This window comes from Gambusia affinis, linkage group LG01, assembly GCF_019740435.1.
Source record: "Gambusia affinis linkage group LG01, SWU_Gaff_1.0, whole genome shotgun sequence".
NCBI classification, from domain to species: Eukaryota; Metazoa; Chordata; class Actinopteri; order Cyprinodontiformes; family Poeciliidae; genus Gambusia; species Gambusia affinis.
In genome coordinates, this window is record NC_057868.1 from 41375647 (window position 1) to 41394101 (window position 18455).

General features: G+C 48.2%; 1 protein-coding gene and 1 long non-coding RNA gene across 7 annotated transcripts; one reads left to right on the forward strand and one right to left on the reverse strand.

Moving 5' to 3' along the window:
- Window positions 1–310: 310 nt before the first annotated feature.
- ccdc120a (coiled-coil domain containing 120a) lies at window positions 311–14602 on the reverse strand. 5 transcript variants are annotated; one of them, XM_044133167.1, is made up of 11 exons: window positions 13929–14112; window positions 12767–12902; window positions 6151–6390; window positions 5946–6073; window positions 5749–5862; window positions 5324–5468; window positions 4938–4994; window positions 4235–4334; window positions 3410–4104; window positions 3030–3291; window positions 311–2899 (listed from the first exon to the last, which is right to left on the reverse strand). In XM_044133167.1, the coding sequence occupies exons 3-11, from the start codon at window positions 6182–6184 to the stop codon at window positions 2794–2796; spliced, it is 1641 nt and encodes a 546-aa protein (XP_043989102.1). In that variant the 5' UTR covers window positions 6185–6390; window positions 12767–12902; window positions 13929–14112; the 3' UTR covers window positions 311–2793. The 5 variants fall into 5 exon arrangements, with proteins under 5 accessions (XP_043989102.1, XP_043989177.1, XP_043988945.1 ...); XM_044133242.1 differs by lacking the exons at window positions 12767–12902; window positions 13929–14112 and adding an exon at window positions 14468–14602; XM_044133010.1 differs by lacking the exon at window positions 13929–14112 and having other exon boundaries at window positions 12767–12915.
- Window positions 14031–18411, forward strand: LOC122840775. Of its 2 annotated transcripts, XR_006372289.1 has the most exons (4): window positions 14031–14121; window positions 14216–15964; window positions 16040–16235; window positions 17278–18411. It is a non-coding gene; the product is annotated as an uncharacterized LOC122840775 (long non-coding RNA). The 2 variants fall into 2 exon arrangements; XR_006372287.1 differs by having other exon boundaries at window positions 14216–16235.
- The last annotated feature ends 44 nt before the right edge of the window (window positions 18412–18455 follow it).

Here is an 18455-nt window from a genome sequence, read left to right on the forward strand (position 1 = left end):
ATGTTTCGGGAACGTTCTTTCTTTGATGAACATCTGGTATCGTTCTCCTGCCTGAAGACCGTCAGGTGACTTTTCCATTCGGGGATCCAGGAGCCGGAACCGGAACCTCTCCGAGGCTTTAACGTTCACATGATGTTCTGATCCAGAACAATAAGGAGCTTTGATCTGGTCCGAATCCGATGCTGTACGACAACGAGAGCAGCAGGGGGCGCTGGAGTGTTTTAGCCAAACTGGACTTTCCGTGAGAAGCACAGAGAGCTGAGAACGGACAGAACCGAACCTCCTGGGTCCATTAACAGAAGCAGAGCAGAAACGTATTCACAAGTTTTATTTACACACAAAAACTACAAAAACATTCAGTCCATCACAGAAGCTGCCGCGGTACCGGCCAGGTCCGGTTCTGGAGCTTTCAGAACACACGTTCCTGTACGGGTTCTGAATGGACTGAGAACATGCAGCACACACACCGTCAGAACCGAACCGGATCCCTCTTCTCTTCCCCGACCAGACCAGAACTCCTGCAGGATCCCAGCTGATACCGACTGGTACCGGCTGGTTCTGGGCTGTCAGCAGAACCAGTTTCAGGTACTCAGGTTCTGCTCTGGCGAAGGAGGCGTGTCCAGCTGCGGTCACATGACCAGAACCAAACACCTGAGTGGCTGCAACCAATAGAACGGCAGCGCCATCAGAGTGGGCGGGGCTTGTCTTTCGGTTCCTGTTCATATTCATCATGACTGACGGAGGTTTTAACAAAAAATGTTTCATCGTTAAGAAAATTCAAATCTCTGAGCTGCAGCGACCCAGCAGAGTAACTGGATCAGACACAGAACCTCAGGCACAGGTGAGGCGAACCAGCAGGTGTAGAACAGTACCGGCCGTATTCACAGAGATCCTCAAACTCCGAAGGTCACCCCCGTTGCTAGGTGTGGTTAACCCCGTTGCTAGGTGTGGTCACCCCCGTTGCTAGGTGTGGTTAACCCCGTTGTTAAGCATGACGCGTGGACGCTGTTTTCTAGGGTTAGGGTTCCTCATCTATACAACGGTTGTTGCCAATAACTTAGTGGAGCATTGCCGCCACCTGCTGGTGAGAAGGGTGAACCATAAACTCATGTCAAATGGTTTTGTTTTGAAACTAGAACGTCTCTTGGTATCTTTTATCTTTTTAAAATAAATCAACAGGTCCAGACTTGGCTGTGATTGGTCGAAACACAAAACAAAGACAAAAAAACAAAACAAAAACGCCTCCAGTGAATCCAGACTGGAGTAACGACGATAAAACTAAAATTACATTAGGGCGTGGTAGGGGATAGCACAACCCACATTTGGAGGCCTTGAGTCCTCAACATGGCCGTTCGATTCCCAGACCCGACGACATTTACCACGTCTTCCCCCTTTCCTGTCAGCCTGCTGTCATAAGGGACACTAGAGCCACAAAAAGACCCCCTGGAGGGGGAAAAAAAACTAAACTAAAATTACATTAAATGCCACTCAGCTACTTTGTCTCAGAATTCTTTGAGAATACGGGCCCAGGTGTGGAACAGCACAGGTGTGTGTGTGTGTGTGTGAGGACAGGCGTGTGTGAACACTGATTCTTCTCAATAAAACTTAAGTTCTGCATTAAAAACCATCATTTCAGTAACAAAAGTTTGTATAAAATCAGATGACATCAGATCTGTAGAAAACGAGACCAAACAGTCGATCAATGATGAAATCAATCACCGCTGTGACATCATCGTCTGATTGTCATTCTGAGCGTTTTTGGGTTCTTTTGTTCTGAAGCTCTTAAACGTGAAACCCGAAGCTCCTCTTATTGCTTCAGACTAAACCTGCTTCCTGATTATGACCTGAAGTTGACCCGGGCCCAGAACCCAGGTTCTGATCCGAGTCCCGATGAAGACGGAGGTCTGGATCCGGAACAAGATTTCCTCCAGGTTCTGGTGACATTCCTAGCTTGTTGAGATCTGGATTGTCTCTTTGCAGGACCAGAACTTTCTCCTGGACCCGGTTTCCCTGAAGAAGTTCTGGATCTTGGATCTCTGAGCCGGCCAGAACCGGGCCGGTCCGGTCCTGTTGCAGGTCCAGTCTTGCTGGTTTGAGAATGAAACTAGGTGCTGGATTCATAGTGCAGGAATTCTGAGTCCAAACTGCAAAGTTACCTGATGCTTCCGGTCTGGACTCACCTGAGGCTTTAACAGGTAAACGCCTGAGCTGATCAGGGCTGGTGATGTCAGCTGGTGATGTCAGCTGGTGATGTCAGCTGGTGATGTCAGCTGGTGATGTCAGAGAGCAGGCGAGGCTCTGTCTTTGGGGGGTGCAGATTGTCTGAGCAGAGTCTGAGGACCAGGAACCCAGAACTTGGACCGGTTGGTGCTCCACAGTCCAGCTGTGGTGATACGAGAACCGGCTAATGGGAACCTTTCTAGACCAGGAACCTTGAGAAGTGAGGAACTCAGGGTTCCTTCTTGACCCAAACCAGTGACTCTGGTTGGACACTATTCTCTCAAACAGAGTTAAACCATCGGTGATCCACTGGATTCAGGCAGGTTCTGGTTCTGGGTCGTGACTCCTCCACAGACCACTGAACACTCTGATGAGTAGATGGTCTTCCTTAGCAGACCCTCTCATGTCAGATGAAGGTCTTGGTGAGGTGAACCTGTCTTTAAGGTGCATGGGGCGTCTGGGTGTTCAGCTAGTCTCTCAACTGGGTCAGCTGGTTCATCATCACCCAATCACAGGAGGCCCAGAGAACCGGGCCGGGGTCCGTCCAAGTCTGTTCCTCTGATTGGCTGGTGATCAGACCAGAGTCCCAGGAGACGGCTGGTCCACTGCCAAGTCTCTGAGGGGAACTTCCTGATTCTGGGATGGACAGGAGTCCTGGTAGAGCGAGCTGTCCACAGACCTGACACAGAGAGGGAGAGATGGCTTCTGGTTTCATCTTCAGTTCACATTGATGTGGAGAAAACAAAAAAAAGTCTTTTGGCCCAGAAAGCAAGGCATTGTGGGGGATGAAGTTGCTGGCGGACCCCTACCTCCCGTGCAGCGGATGTCCGTGGAACGTGGCGGAGTGCGGCAGCGTCTGCTTGTGATGCGGCGCGGCGTAGTGATGACTCTGATAGGTCGACTGCTGGACGACTCCGTGGGCCGTGCGTCTTTGCTGCAGGACGCCAACCCCTCCGGCCTGACCTTTGACCCCACCATTTGCCTTAGTGTTGGCAGCCGTCGAGACCTTTCCACCGGCCTGGTTCTGGTGGGTGGATCCTAAGGTGTTCCTCAGGTACCAGTCCCTCAGACCTGTGAAGAACAAATGAGACAAAGTCACACCTGAGAGCAGGTAGAGGGTTCCTGACCTCGTGTTATCCACCAGGTGGCGCCAGTCAGGCTTTATAAAGTTTCTGTGTTGCTCCCTTACCCTCCAGGGCCAGGGCCTTGTGGAGGCTTCGGGTGGCCTCCTCCAGCTGGGAGTCCTGCTGGGGGGGCAGCTGTGGCGGGCGGGGGGGCAGGAGGTGGGGGTGGGGGTCTGGCTGGATGGTGGGCGGAGCCTGTTTGGTGATGTCACCGTGGTTCTGTTGCACTGGCAGGAACGGGCCGCAGGACTTGGTGCGGGTGACGGTGACTCTGCGCTGGTCGCCGTGGTGACCGCGGTAGATGGGCGGGGCTCCCGCAGGCTGCTGGGCGGAGCCGGCGCTGTGGAGCGGCCTGCTGGGCTGCGACTGCTGGCGCTGCAGTTGCCGCTGCTTCTCCCAGACGTAGTCCAGCAGAACCTCGCTGTAGCCCCCCCCTCGGACGCGGACCCCCCCCTCTGGGGCCACGGGGTGGTTTCTGCCGCGCCGCTCTGTCAGCGACTCAGAGCTCCAGAATGACCCGGCCGCGTTCGTTCCTCTGGAAACGGTGGCTCCGTTCGGCCGCAGCGCCCCCTGCTGCCTGTCCTCCGGGGGGGTGTTGTGGGTCAGGAGGCTGTCGGAGCCGTTGCTCTGGCGCGACGTCCGGCAGCCCACCTCCCGCCCCGCGTCGGAGGAGGAGGAGGAGTCCTGGGAGCGGGGAGGAGGAGGAGGAGGCTGTGAGGGGGGCAGAGGAGGAGGCTTGGTGTTCTCACGGTATTCAGTCCTGAAAGGTCAGAGGTCAGGTGGTGAGAAACTCTTCTGATTGGCAGGTACCAAACATAAAACTAACTGGGCAAACTGGTCATAGTTTTTCCAGTCAGGAACACCTGAGTGGATCCGGAGGTCCGGCATACCTGCTGAGGACCGACGACTTCCTGGGTTTGTTCTGGTTGAAAACCTCCACAGGAGATCCAGCAGAAACCAGCAGGGGGCGACACTGAGACCCACCGTTGTCTGTCAACACAGAGATGATCCACATCAGCACTGAATCCTGCCAGGACTTTACTGACTGTCTGCTGAGATTTAGGCCACGCCCCTTTTGTTCTGAGATCCCAGCTGCCGGTCCTGGAAGTTGTCTGGGTCCGTCCCTACAGTGAGGATGATGAGATGCTCGGTGATGCTGATGGTGGAACCAGCAACCAGCAGGGCCGTTCTACTTCCACTGCAGAACGTCAGAACGTGAGGTCATCCTGCTGGTCGCCATGACGCATCACGAAGGTCCTGGAGGGACCAGAGCTGACACAGCGTGGGCCACCGGACCATGAGGCAACACCTTCATCAGAGTTTGGTAGATGACTAACTGGTTGAACTGGTACGTGGAGGACCAGCATCCAGTGCATCTACCATCACCTGTCAGGCAGTTCCTAAATTACCCTGAGGGGGGCGCCACTAGTGACATCATCTGCTTCAATCTGATTTGATTTCATCCTGATGTTTACAGAACATCAGACGCTGTCGGGACGTTTTGTTCTCCCGAAACCAGAAACCCTGTCTGTGTGTGTGTGTGTGTGTGTGTGTGTGTGTGTGTGTGCGTGTGTGTGTGTGTGTGTGTGTTACCGTTGTCGTTTCCTGCCGAGTCTGACGTGGAGCTGCTCTCTGATCTCACTGTATCGTCTGGAAAAACAGAGAAACTGTGTTTCAGGATAAAGGCAGGAAGAGGCCTTCCTTCCAGAAACAATGGTGTGTGTGTGTGTGTGTGTGTGTGTCTGTTTTTCTATAGTTATGAGGACGTACAAACATTGTGAGGACATTTTGTCCACACAATGTACAAGTATATTTGTGTGGAAATGAAGAGACACATTGCATGTTATTGTTTACATCCTGCAACAGGAAGCTGGGGGCGGGACCTGCTGTGTGACATCACACCACAACGGGTCCATTGAAGTCCCCATGAAGATACAGTACCATAATCTCTGTGTGTGTGTTACCTGTGTGTGTGTTACCTGTGTGGCAACCCCGGTGCACCGTCCTCTTGCCGTGGTGTGTGTGTGTGTGAGTGTGTGTGCCGTTCTCAGAGTCGCTGTGTTTCCTCAGCGCGGCACTGAACAGCGTCTTTCTGGGTTTGGGCCGGTGGCCGTCTTCTTCCTGCTTCACACAAACAGAACAGGGTCAGCCGACCAGCAGAGGGCACTACTTCATCAGAACCAGACTACACCTCCAAACAGAACCCCGGATCCACTTTAAACCGGGTGGTTCTACACTGGATCCACCGCTGGGTTCTGCTGGTTCTGGACCGGAACAACAGAGCCTTACCTTTCAGTTGCATCAGAACCTGTCACTGCAGAACAAAACGGTTCTGTCCTACAGCTCGTTTGGAGGTTCTGTTATCGGCTGTTTCTGTCTGAACCCAATGAGAAACCTGGCTCACCTCCGCTCGACACTTCCTGTTCCCCTGGCGGGTCGGCGCCGCTCGTCTGCGAACGCAGGGCGGCTTCTCGCCCGCCTCCAGGGGGAAGTTGCTGGGCACCGCACCCGTCAGCTCCTAGCCAATCAGAGCGCAGCACACACCTCAGCGCACAGTGGCCGGACCAATCAGGCTTTGCCTCTGGCTGTGACATCACTCACCGCCTCCTGGAGGCAGATCCGCCTCAGCTCGGCCAATCGCGCGCTCAGTAGAACCTGCAGGCTCCGCCTCCTCTCCTGCAGCTCCGCCATTCGCTCTTTTTGCTTCCTGCTTGGACAGGTGAGGGGCTCTGCATACAGGATACAGGTGAGACAGGAGGCAGGAAGCAGGGGAGACGGACAGATTTTCCCAACTGGCCTCTCTTACCAGGTGCTAAAATGAGTTGACCATTGACCTCCATGGCATGAGCTTCCCATGTGACTCCGCCCCCTCGTTGCTCCGGTCCCGTCCACGGAGCCCGGCTCACCTGTGGAGCGCCACCAGGTGTTCCTCACCTGCTGAGCCACTTCATAGACCCTCCAGTGGTTCTCACCTGTAGCCATCCAACAGGTGAGATGCTCAGGCAGCTGCTGCAGCTCCCATGGCGGCCTGCAGGGGGTGTTCAACCTGAGAGCAAAACCACAGAAGAAGAAGAAACATCAGGAGTTATGACAGTTTTTAGGGCAGAAAATCTGATTTTTCTCACTGAAATCTAACATGAACACACAAAGAAAACTTCTTCCAGATCAGAACCAGAACCAGAACTAGAGAGGGTCCAGCTCGTCGGGACCGGTTCTGTTGCTGCAGCGCCTCCTGTTGGACAGACGGATTCAGCTCCGGATGAAAGGCCTTGAATCAAAACAAGTAAAACTCCAATATGAAGAGCAGATTCTGCTGCTGATCCCATCTGAAGCGGTCCAATGACCCGGCGGGCCGGTTCTGCTGCGGCTACTCTGGCCGCCTGGGAACAGGAAGCTGGCAGCAGGAAACAGGAAGAAGGAAACGAGCGGCAAAGAAACAGGAAGAGAGAGAGCGAGGGAGGAGGGAACAGAACTGGGAGTGACTGAACGGGTCAGAACCAGAACCTTCATCTGGCCCAAAAGCTCCACAGCATGACCAGCCTGGACAGTTCTGGATTAACAGAACCAATAAAAACTTTTCTGTTTCCATCTCTGTTCCAGCACCGAGCTCGGTCCATTTCAGTCGGGTTCTGGTCGGGTTCTGTCACTGAGATCATGGAGTCTCACCACTAAACTGTTTTATTGTTGTTGTTTTTCTTTTTTTGTGTGTTAGCTGGGCCCTGGGGGGCTTTGGGGGGCTTTGGGGGGCATTACTTGTCGCATCACTTCCTGTTATCTTTGAAAGTTTTTTATCTTTTAATCCACTTGGACAAACAGCAACCATCACAAAACGTTCTTCACTGAAAACACAGCAGAAACATTTAATCAAATCTACTCTTCTTCCTCACTCTTAAGCTGTAATGACGTAGATAAGTTGGTAAAAGATTTTCAGTCTAAAGTTTCAGATTTCATTGATTCCATTAAAATGAAGGTTGTGTCTGGTAAGAAGAAATCTCCATGGAGAAATGCACAAACAGTTCGATCTGCAAGACAACTCTGCTGTAAACTTCACCTTCATTATGACATCTATAAAGAAAATCTACGTTACTATCATTTAACACTCAAACATGCAAGACAGGCTTTCTTTGCAGATGTCATAAACAAAAACATTAATAATGCTCCAGCTTTATTAGCAACAGTTGACAGGCTCACAAACCCTCCTGTCGCGTTACCACCTGAATTTCAGTCTATTGCTGCCTGCAACCAGTTTTCCAGTTTCTTTTCAGAGAAAATTCAAAAAATCAGAGGATTAATCTGCACATCCACTATAAAGTCAGAACCAACACTGAACCCAAACAAAACAAATACAGGAAAAATGACCCAATTTCAACTACTTAATTATAAAACCCTAGAGGAAATTATAAGTCAACTCAGCTCCAGTTCCTGCTGTCTGGATGTTCTAGATCTATAACTCTAGAACATTTTTATGAAAGTTCTGCCTGTTGCTATTGATCTGATCCAAATAGTAACTCATCGTTTCTCATCAGGCTTTGAAAACGGCAGTAATCAAACCACTGATAAAAAAGAACAATCTAGACAAATCACTACTGCAGAATTACAGGCCGACCTCTGACCTCTGACCTCCCATTCATCAGTAAAGTTATTGAAAAAGCTGTTTAAACAGTTAAATAGCTTCCTAATGATAACCAACTGCTTTGACTCCTTCCAGTCTGGTTTCCATGGTTACCACAGCACAGAGACTGGCCTAGTCAAAGTGTTCAATGACATCCATATAAATACAGACTGTGGGAGAACCACAGTGCTGGTTCTGGTTCTGGTTCTGTTGGACCTCACTGTTGACCAGAACATATTACTGAATGAACTGGAGAGTTGGGTCGGACTCTCCGGTCCAGTGCTTAACTGGTTTGAATCTTACATAAAAAACAGGGATTTCTTTGTTTCAATTGGAAACTTCTCATCAAAGAGGTCAAAGGTCACATGTGGGGTACCCCAAGGTTCAATCCTAGGACCCCTCTTATTCAATATCTATATGCTCCCACTGGCTCAGGTTATAACAGGAAATAATATCAGCTACCATAACTATGCAGATGACACACAGCTCTACATTATGATGTCACCAGGTGACCTTTGACCCCATCCAATCACTGAACAGATGCTTAGAACAGATAAATGTGTGGAAGTTGACCCAACTGGAAACTAGAAACAATTTATATATAAATATATAAATATATCTATATATCCAGGGTGTGCATGGCTGACTCTGTGGGGGGTCAATGTCCCCCAATGTCCGTGAAACAGTTTAGGTTGTAGAATCTCACTTGCTTTATGTATCAGTGTAATGGGGAAATAGCGCCCCCTCTGGTTGGCTGGTTACATGTTGCTGGCCTCTCAGTGCCAGTCTGTGAAATCTTACGAGAGGTGAATTACATTCTTCAGCACACAGTGTAGAAAAGTAAAACATTATTTTTATTAACTAAAACAAAAGAGTGTAATGACTACTGGCACCAGTTTCTGTACTTTTAGTTTCTTTAATACTATAAAACACTTTGTGTGCTAAGTTAAAAGCTAACATAACGCTCTGTCATAGTGAGCTGAGTGAAGCTGAGCCGCTTGCACTGATTCAAACCCCGATATGTTTGAATCAGGGAGTTTATTTTCCTTCAGGAAATAAACTGAAGGAAAGGAACTGAACGAAGACAAGAACCTAAACAACGCAGAGTGGAGGGTTACTTGGGCCGGCCCGGTCGGATTAACTTCTGCACCGTCATTTATTTCCTCAAGATAAACTGCCGGCTCCCGGTTAGACTATAAATGGATCAACACAACGTTGCATCTCTTTAGTTTCCTCTGTTCTGCATTTAATGGAGTCTGGAATTCAAGGCTCCATTTCTCCCAAAGGTTTTTAAAGCTCTTCCTCACCAGAAGCTCCAGAGCGTCCGCTCCGAAACTCTTCAACACGCCGTCAGCTCCGGTCAGAGAGACGCATTGAGTTCAGAGTCCATGAGACGATATTCAGAAAGGATTTTTCATTGATTGATTTTAGTTTCCTCTGCGGACGCTCCTCATCTTTGGGTAAAGGCTACAATGTCTGCCCATAACCAGTCAGGGTGTGAATTATAACCTGTCAAATAAACCACGGCCTAACAATTTTCAAAAAAACATTCCGTTAACGAGACCTGAGACTAACACACCCAGTTCCCATTTTTTGTCAAATCAGTTTTTTTTTCCCGTGGTCGTTCACACGGCCTGTCTGCGTTCTGCAGTGTGAACGGGTGACCACCTGAACGTGTCCCGCATGCGCAGTAGAGGGCGCAATAGCGTCAGCCAGCCGCTATCAGAAGAAGTGCTCAGTGTCTGCAGTAATAAAAATGGATGCTAAAACCGGAGCAGCAAATTAACAACTTAATGCTCATTATTGTCCGTCATGGTGGTTGTTTTTCTTACTGCCTGCGCATCAGTGACGTCAGTCGTTCAGGTCGGATGAATCCTACCTGGACAATGCGATTATTAAGTAGCATCTGCATAGATTAGCAGCAGCTGTGGTAGATTAGCAAATTTAAACTCCTGCTCTGAAGTTGGTTTCCGATTGGGGAAATGGCTAAAGGGCGATTCCACCTAATTATTCACTACCTTCCGCATCTTTAATCAACTCTAGTATAAGAACTCCAACACCTAGACTCTTCAAACCAAGACTGGATTATTCTGCTCTAATAGCAGAATATTTAAAATCATGTTTGGGATTTGTGAATTTTTTTTCTGATTTGTGAAACTTCAATAAAAGTTGATTTCACCACTTTTTGCCTTTAGATCACACTAGAACTGTTCCAGTTCCAAAACTAGAACTAGAGACTGATGTTAAAAAACGTATGACTGGTCATGTGCTTTGTAAAATGCTCATCATTATCAGAATATTTTCCCCACTAAGAATATTTAAATATGCTCAACAATGTATCAATTAATTAAAACATATTTTAAAACATAATTTTACTTGTAAATGTAGCTATGATAGCTGTCTGAATAAGATTTACAGCAAAAAACTCTTGAAAATCTGTTTAGTATTTAGCGAGTTATGATCGATTAAATGGGCCGATACGTCACTGCGACGGTCAAACTTAACGGTCGACCTCTCCAAGATGGCCGCCCTGAATCTCATCATGAGGCATCTGTTCATAGTTTTTAATTGTTTAATGAAAATGTATTTATTACCATCATAAACAACAGACGTGGTATCGGTATCAGATGCACTCAAACCTGCAGAAACCGAACCAGGAGAGGAGAGGAAACAACAAATCATTAGTGGTTTTCCAGCAGCTTCAAATAGTTTGTTCTGCATCTTGTTGTTTGTCTGTGAATTTTAGAGAGAAGAGGAGGAGGCAGAGTTCCTTGTGAAAAGTGGGGAAAGACGGTTTGGCTTTGAGAGAATGACATTTGTGAAAGAAGAACTTTCCCGTGATAATTATTACATTTAACAGCCTTTCAAATGTCTTTTCTCTTCATGTCTCTCTGGGCTCCTGCAGGAAGCAGGGGGGGCTCTTCGCACTTGACGGCAAGTGACCATGGTTGCCATGGTAACAGTCACTTTGTAATGAAATTAACATTCAAACAAAATTTAGAAAAAAATGTTCTGATAAAAATGCAACATTTGGGATGTTGAACCGGAACCAGAAGAGCTTCAGACTAAACATCCAGAACCCGGCTGTCTGGACCTGCTGCTTCTGAATAGAACCCATCAGACAGAACCAGAACCTCCTCATAATAATCACTGTTTCTCTTCAGTCCAGAGACCCGTTTTGGCCCGGTCCAAACCCAGCAGAACCTCAGAAACTCCGCCCACTGACCCAGAGCCTGGTTCTGAAACCGGGTCACTGAAGAGCTGAAAGAACCTCAGAGGAGAAACCGACCTCCCAGAGCACACACACACACACACACACACATGCACACACACACACACACACACACACACAGCTCAGAGGGGTGAAAGGTTATTGGCTGGCTGGCTGCAGCTCTCAGCCAATCAGAGCTCAGGACTGGCTGCTGCGTTGTTGCTGAGCAGAGAATCATCCTGACCTACATCCATCACACACAGCGCTGCAGCGCCAGGCTCAGAGGCACTGCGGCAGCATCAGCAGGGCTCTGAGATCCGGATTCACTGCTGCCGCGAGGCGTTCACTGACCTCCGGGAAAAACAGACGGCTACACACAAACATGCAGCGACCCACACAGAGCCTCGATCTGCAGCAACGTTCCAACTGCAGAACCGAACCCAGCAGAACCCAGCAGAACTGGCAGCCATGACAGGAAAGCCCAATTCCTCTGTACAGAACCAGAGCAACGTGTGAGGGACGGGCGGTTCTGTTTGGGTCTGGGAACCAGAAACCCGTTCAGAACTCTGCACCCAAACCACAGAACACTAAAGCACGGTGGTGATGGTATTATGCTATGGGATCACTATAAAACTAAAGATCAATTCAAAAAGCTTAACCTAGAAACATTTTTCAGATTTTAGAGCAGATGTTCATCATCCACCAGTTTCATCTTGACGATATATTTAGATATTCTATAAATGATTAGATCTTGTTCTCTACTTTTGTTCCTGTTTGTTGTTTTAAATAAAGTTATAGGTGGGAAAAAATAGAGAGCGCATGAGCAGAGGAAATGAAACTGCTGCGTAAACAGACTTTAAAACGAGAGCAAGAATATATTCCTCTAAAACTCGATACGTCAAACTTTATTCAGACGTAAATTTCAGAATTTATCTGGAAAATCAGCGCTAAGTGCTCTGAAGCCTTTCAATGTTAGCTATAGTGCTACAGCGCTAAGCTAATAGTTAGCATATTATTGCTCTACAGAAGGACAAACACGCCTGGTTCCAAGCAGACCCACAGAGTCGGGTCTGGACCCAGATTCCACCAGAACCGGTGCAGTTCAGCAGAACCAGAACCTTCTTCAGAGTCAATCCTGGCAGACTCCAACTGGACTTGTCTCTGACCAGAACGTGGATTAAAACCTGATCCTGAAAACCCGTTTGGACCCGAACAGAACTTATCCTTAGAGTCGGGATCAGTCTGTCAGGTCCAGAGGTTCTGGTTTCAGTTCCTCCATTTGGTACCTAGTAAGGTCGACCAAACTGGGTCGGTACCAAACAGTGAGTGTTTCATGGCTGCTTTGAGAACCAAATATTGAAAGTTACTTTCTTCAATCTGTTGGAAGGAAACAAGGTTCTATGACTGCAGTCTGGGTTCTGGTGGCCTGGAATCCACCAGAACCGGGCCAAACTGGGATCAGAACCAGTTTGGCCCAGCATGTGCGCCAGCAGCAGGTTTTGGCTTTCTTCTTTGTGTGTTTATGTTCAGCAACACCGACAGATCCCAAGTAAAGGAGGACAGAGGGGAACATTTACAGATAACACAGTGAAAACTAACCTCTGGTACCAACTGGGCTTTGTTCTGGTTCTGTTAGAGGAAAGGATGGACCCGGAACCCTGGTACTTCTTCACTGGGTGCGATGCTTAACCATCAGCAGGTGGATGGAAGAGGCGACGTGGGAGGAGCTTCCATCCTAAACAGAGATCAGAATCAGCCAATAAACTGCCACCGTGAGAGTGGCAGCCGGTCCCGGTACTTCCTGGAACCTTCCAGGTCCAACTCGAATGGTCTCTGGAGATAAAAGATGCTTCTCACTGAGGAACAGTGTCTGTGGAGCCAGGCTCAGAACCTCTGGGTCCCGATTCATCACGGTTTATATGCCACCATCGACCAATAGGACAGCAGCCTGAGGCGGCCTCCTCTACCATCAAACCCAGTTTGGATGAACCCCTCCACTTACTGGTTCCGGTACCTCAACCCAAAGGCTGCTGGTCTCCACAGTCATGAGGATGTAAAGCCAGGACTCTGTTCCATCCCAACCACAACGGTTTACACAACCTGAAGACTTGAACATCTTCCAGTCCGGTGACGGGGCAGCGCTGTTCTGTTTCCCTGTACAACCGACCCGTACCTCCCCATACACGGTCCCCCATTAGTTGTAGGTCCAAAGCTCCTACAACTCCAGGTACAGTCCAGGTACAGTCCGGTTAGGACGGAGCTACTGGCGTCACTCAACACCGACTACTGAGGATGGAGAAACATTACCAGACATGGTAGCGCGTCAGATTTGTTGTGGTGCTAGCATGATGCAACCCTACATGTTTGGGTTTGTGTGCCCAGTCGGAGTCCGACCGATGGTGGAAACGTCGTCCTGAATACACTGGACCATAAAAACACTGAACCGTACCACCCAGTGGGAACGTTGGCAAGACGTGGCTGTCCAAACGGAGCAGTACCAGCAGTAACCTCTGGGGGCAGCGTGGTACAGCAAAGCCCAGCAAACAGAACAGAGAAGAAGAAAATACCGAAATACCAGAACTTGTTCTCCAAACTGTTCGGACTGAAAGAACTGAGATTCTGTAGAGTCTCTGGAGGACAAACAGGTTTTTGTTCTTCTAGTTTTTCTGCTAATGAAGGGAAAGAGGTGAAACCAGGTTCTTGTTGTCATGGTGACGGTCAGACAATAACAACCAGACCATAATTATATTAATCTTCTAACCTGCAGGTCACCCCGTTTGGCCGTCCACGATGGCTGGCCCACCGGAACCAGAACCCGGTTCTACGCCCTGGGCCATGTGACCCCAGGCTGCTCTCTGATTGGCTCTCGCTGGCTCTGGGTAAAGTTTGTGTGTTTTTACGTCACTCAGCTGATTCCACATGTCAACACAAAGACGAGCGCAAGTTGGTGTCACGTGAGTCACGCACGCGCATACCTCTCTGAGCAGCAGAGCCAATCAGTGAGCAGTAATCCCAGGCTCACCTGCTGGTTCTGTTCCGTTCCTGCAGTTGGATCTGGATCAGTCACCGAACCGGAAGCTGCCTGCTTCCTGTTGGACTCAGAGAACCGAACCTCAACCCCCCCCCCATCCCAGCGTGTAGCTTGACCCGGGTTCTTCCCTGAGCTCGGTTCGGTGTGGTTCGGACTCTGAGCCGAACATCACCATAACAACCACCCTGGCTCGCGCTGCTCTGCTCGGCTCCCGCGCGCCGCGCCACTTCACCCCGCAGACTTTTAGCGGGAGTTCCGGTCCAGCTTACCTGGATCACCTGCAGCGGCGTCGTCACGTGGTCCGCGGCCCGGTCCAGTCCGGAGAGCAGAACCGGTCCAGAGAACCTGAGAGTTCTGATCGATCAGCTGCGATCCATGCTCTGATCGCTCTTCATCGTCCTCCTCTTCATCATCCGCAGCATCAGCAGCACGAGGCGCGCTCCCGCCGCGGACACGCACACGCCTCGCCCATGCGCGCACATGTGCGCCAGCAGCAGGTTTCTGCTTTCTTCTTCGTGTGTTTGGGTTTATGCGCGCCAACACCGACCAGAACGTCCCAGCGGAGGCTAGTCAGAGGTTCGGAACCGACGGACCGGAATGAGAAAAATAAAAACACAGAAACGATCAAAGTATGAAAATGAAATGAAACGACAGCGGATGACAATCTGAGGAAATAACTGATGGAAACATAAATAATCTATAAAATAATCTTGACCCAAACAGAACCTCAGGAGAAACGAACTTCTGGAGACTTTCTCTGGTTTCATGGCGCCGTTTGTAAAATTCAAAAAGACTTTATTAATCCCAAAGGGAAATGAAATGTTGTAGTAAATCATTCATTTAGATTCTTCAGTTATTGAAGATGCTGCTGGCAGGAAGAATCTCCTGTAGCAGTCTGTGCTACAGCGACTCTGGAGAAGCCTCTGACTGAAGACGCTCAGGGTTGGCCAGAACTTTATTGATTTTATGAAGAATCCTTCTTTGCATCATCATCACCAGAGGACCCACAGTCAGAACCTGAACAGAACCAGAACAGAACCAGCCTTCTTATTCAGGCTGTTGAGCCTCTTTAGCTCCTGGTTCTGGTGGTTCTGGTGGTTCTGACAGCAGATCCAAACCCTGAAGGATTTTCTCTTCCTCTGTGTCTGTGATCCAGATGAACATTCAGGTTTTTATCTTCTCCCATGATGGAAACGGGGTTTGACCTTTGACCCTGTTCCTCCTGAAACCAACAATTACCTCATTTGTTTTGTTCACATTTCAGATGATTTGACTGTTCCCTCTGTGACCCGAACGGTCCAACAGCTCTCTGTACTCAGCCTCTTGTCTGTCTCCGATAAACCATCAACTGCAGAGTAATCTGAGTACTTCTGTAATCTGAGTACTTTAGTACATGACAGAAATCAGTCTTGTGCTGAACGTCTGAAGTGTAGAGAGAAACGGAGCGGAGAGCCGAGCCAGACGCTCAGTCCCCTAGTCTGTACCTGTGGTCTGTTGTCAGGTCATCGTCAGGTCATCGTCAGGTCATCAGGTGACGGTTCCGGCTCCACCTGAGTCTCCTGAAGTTCGTCACAGACCAGATCAGGCTGAATCCTGTTAAATGGGTTCATGAAGCAGGTTAAGATGGCGTCTCTGTCTCCATGGCGACAAGCAGACTCCAGGGGGTCCTGATATGAGCTTGTTCAGGTGGGCCAACAGGAGTCTCTCCAGGACCTTCATAATGTGGGTTGTCATGGCAACAGGTCTACAGTCGTTGATGAGTGAAGGTGAGGTTTCTCTGGTACCGGAACCAGGCAGAATGTCGTCCACAGTAACAGAACTTTCTGTTGTGTCGGGCTGAGGTTGAAGAGATGCTGCAGAATCCCACAGAACTGCTCTACAGCGACACCATCTGGACCTGGACATGGTTCCGGTTCCGTCTCTCCAGCTGCCTCTTCAGGTCCAGAACCAGATCAGGAGGCAAACAGAGCAGCAGCTCCTGATCTGATTGGAGGAGGAAGTTCAGAGGTTTGACAGGAAGCGGAGGGTCAGAGGAAGGTGGGGTGATGATGATGATGGTGATGATGATGATGGTGATGATGATGATGATGATGATGATGGTGATGATGGTGATGATGATGATGATGATGATGATGGTGATGATGATGATGGTGATGATGATGATGATGATGATGATGATGATGATGGTGATGATGATGGTGATGATGATGATGATGGTGATGATGATGATGGTGATGATGATGATGATGATGGTGATGGTGATGATGATGATGATGATGGTGATGGTGATGATGATGATGATGATGATGGTGATGATGATGATGGTGATGATGATGATGATGATGATGATGGTGATGATGATGATGATGATGATGATGGTGATGATGATGATGATGATGGTGATGATGATGATGATGGTGATGATGATGATGGTGATGATGATGATGGTGATGATGATGATGATGGTGATGATGATGATGGTGATGGTGATGATGATGATGGTGATGATGATGATGATGATGGTGATGGTGATGGTGATGATGATGTGATGATGATGATGATGATGATGATGATGATGATGATGATGGTGATGATGATGATGATGGTGATGATGATGGTGATGATGATGGTGATGATGATGATGGTGATGATGATGATGATGGTGATGCTGATGATGATGATGATGATGGTGATGATGATGATGATGATGATGATGATGATGATGATGATGGTGATGATGATGATGATGATGGTGATGGTGATGGTGATGATGATGATGATGGTGATGGTGATGATGGTGATGATGATGATGGTGATGATGATGATGATGATGGTGATGATGATGATGATGATGATGATGATGATGATGATGATGATGATGGTGATGATGATGATGATGATGATGATGATGATGATGATGATGATGATGATGATGATGATGATGATGATCCTGATCCTGAACCTCTCTGAATGTCTTCAGCTCTTTTGCTCCTTCCAGGCTTCCGTCCATCTGATCCTCCTTTTACTTGCAGCCTGAGATCTTCCTCATTCCTGATTCTCTCATTTGGTTCCTCTGCAGTTTGTCCTCCAGATTCTTCTTGTTCTTCTGTCTCTCATCTGGACTGGAGCTGCTTCTGTTCCCCGTCTCGTTCCCTAAAGGCTCGTTGGTTCCTTCAGGTCCCTGCTGATCCAGCGTTTGTCATTCAGGAAGCTTCTCTCTGCTCTGGTGGCGATGCTGCCGTCCACACAGAGCTTCCTGTCAGTCATGGCTCTGATGTCGCCTCCATGAGGCTGGCAGAGAGCGATCCAATCAGTTGCTTCAAACAAGCCTGGAGGAGCTCTTCTGCTTCCTGTGATCGTTTCCTAACAGCCATGTTAACAGGCTGCGTCTTCACAAATTAGAGTCGAAGATTATTTAAAAAAAACATGGAGATTAATTTTTCTGTAATATTTTTTGCACCTTCAAATTAAATATTTAATTAGAAAGCTAGATATTTTGTTTCTAATAAAAACAAAATAGCATGCTATTTATTTACCTCTACATTTAGTTTACAAAACTTAATATTTAGCTAGCTCAAAATAAATAGCTAATATGCAAATTCATTTCGTAAGTGGAAGTGGATTTTCAAAATGAAAGCTGGGTGTTAGGCTGAATCCTTCCATGCTGCATCATTGTTGCTGTAGATCAGGGCTGCTCCACTTCCTGACCCAACAGAGGGAATCAGCTCTGAACAGGCCAGACATCCATCTGGTTCACTGAGCTGCAGCAGGGAATGGTGTGAAAGTTGCAGAATCTCTGGAGGTCTGACTTGAGTGCACCTGCTATTGATCGATTAGTAAACTTCTGAACTGCCTTTAAATTGGCTCAGCTGAAATATTGGACAAGAAAAGATAACATGATGACAAAGAGGTATCAAGAAACAACCTTAAAGCAGTTAAGAGTTTTGGAAACCCAGCTTTTATCTTGGTAGTTCACTTCCTGTTATCAGCCAGGCTTAGCTAAATATTTAGCTAATATTAGCCATATCAGCTAAGCTAAATATTAGCAAATAATCAACAATTTCTTCCTGAATTGTAACAATTATGAATTAAAAACGGAAATACAATTTTTCTGACGGGTTCAATAATTTTTGTCAGGCACAGAAAGTGTAACTGTGAACCTGGTTCTGACTCTCATTTTGGACTCCGATCAGCAGGAAGCACTGGGTCCAGCAGTCAGTACTAGAATGTTCTGGGAGTATGTGGACCGCCCAGTGA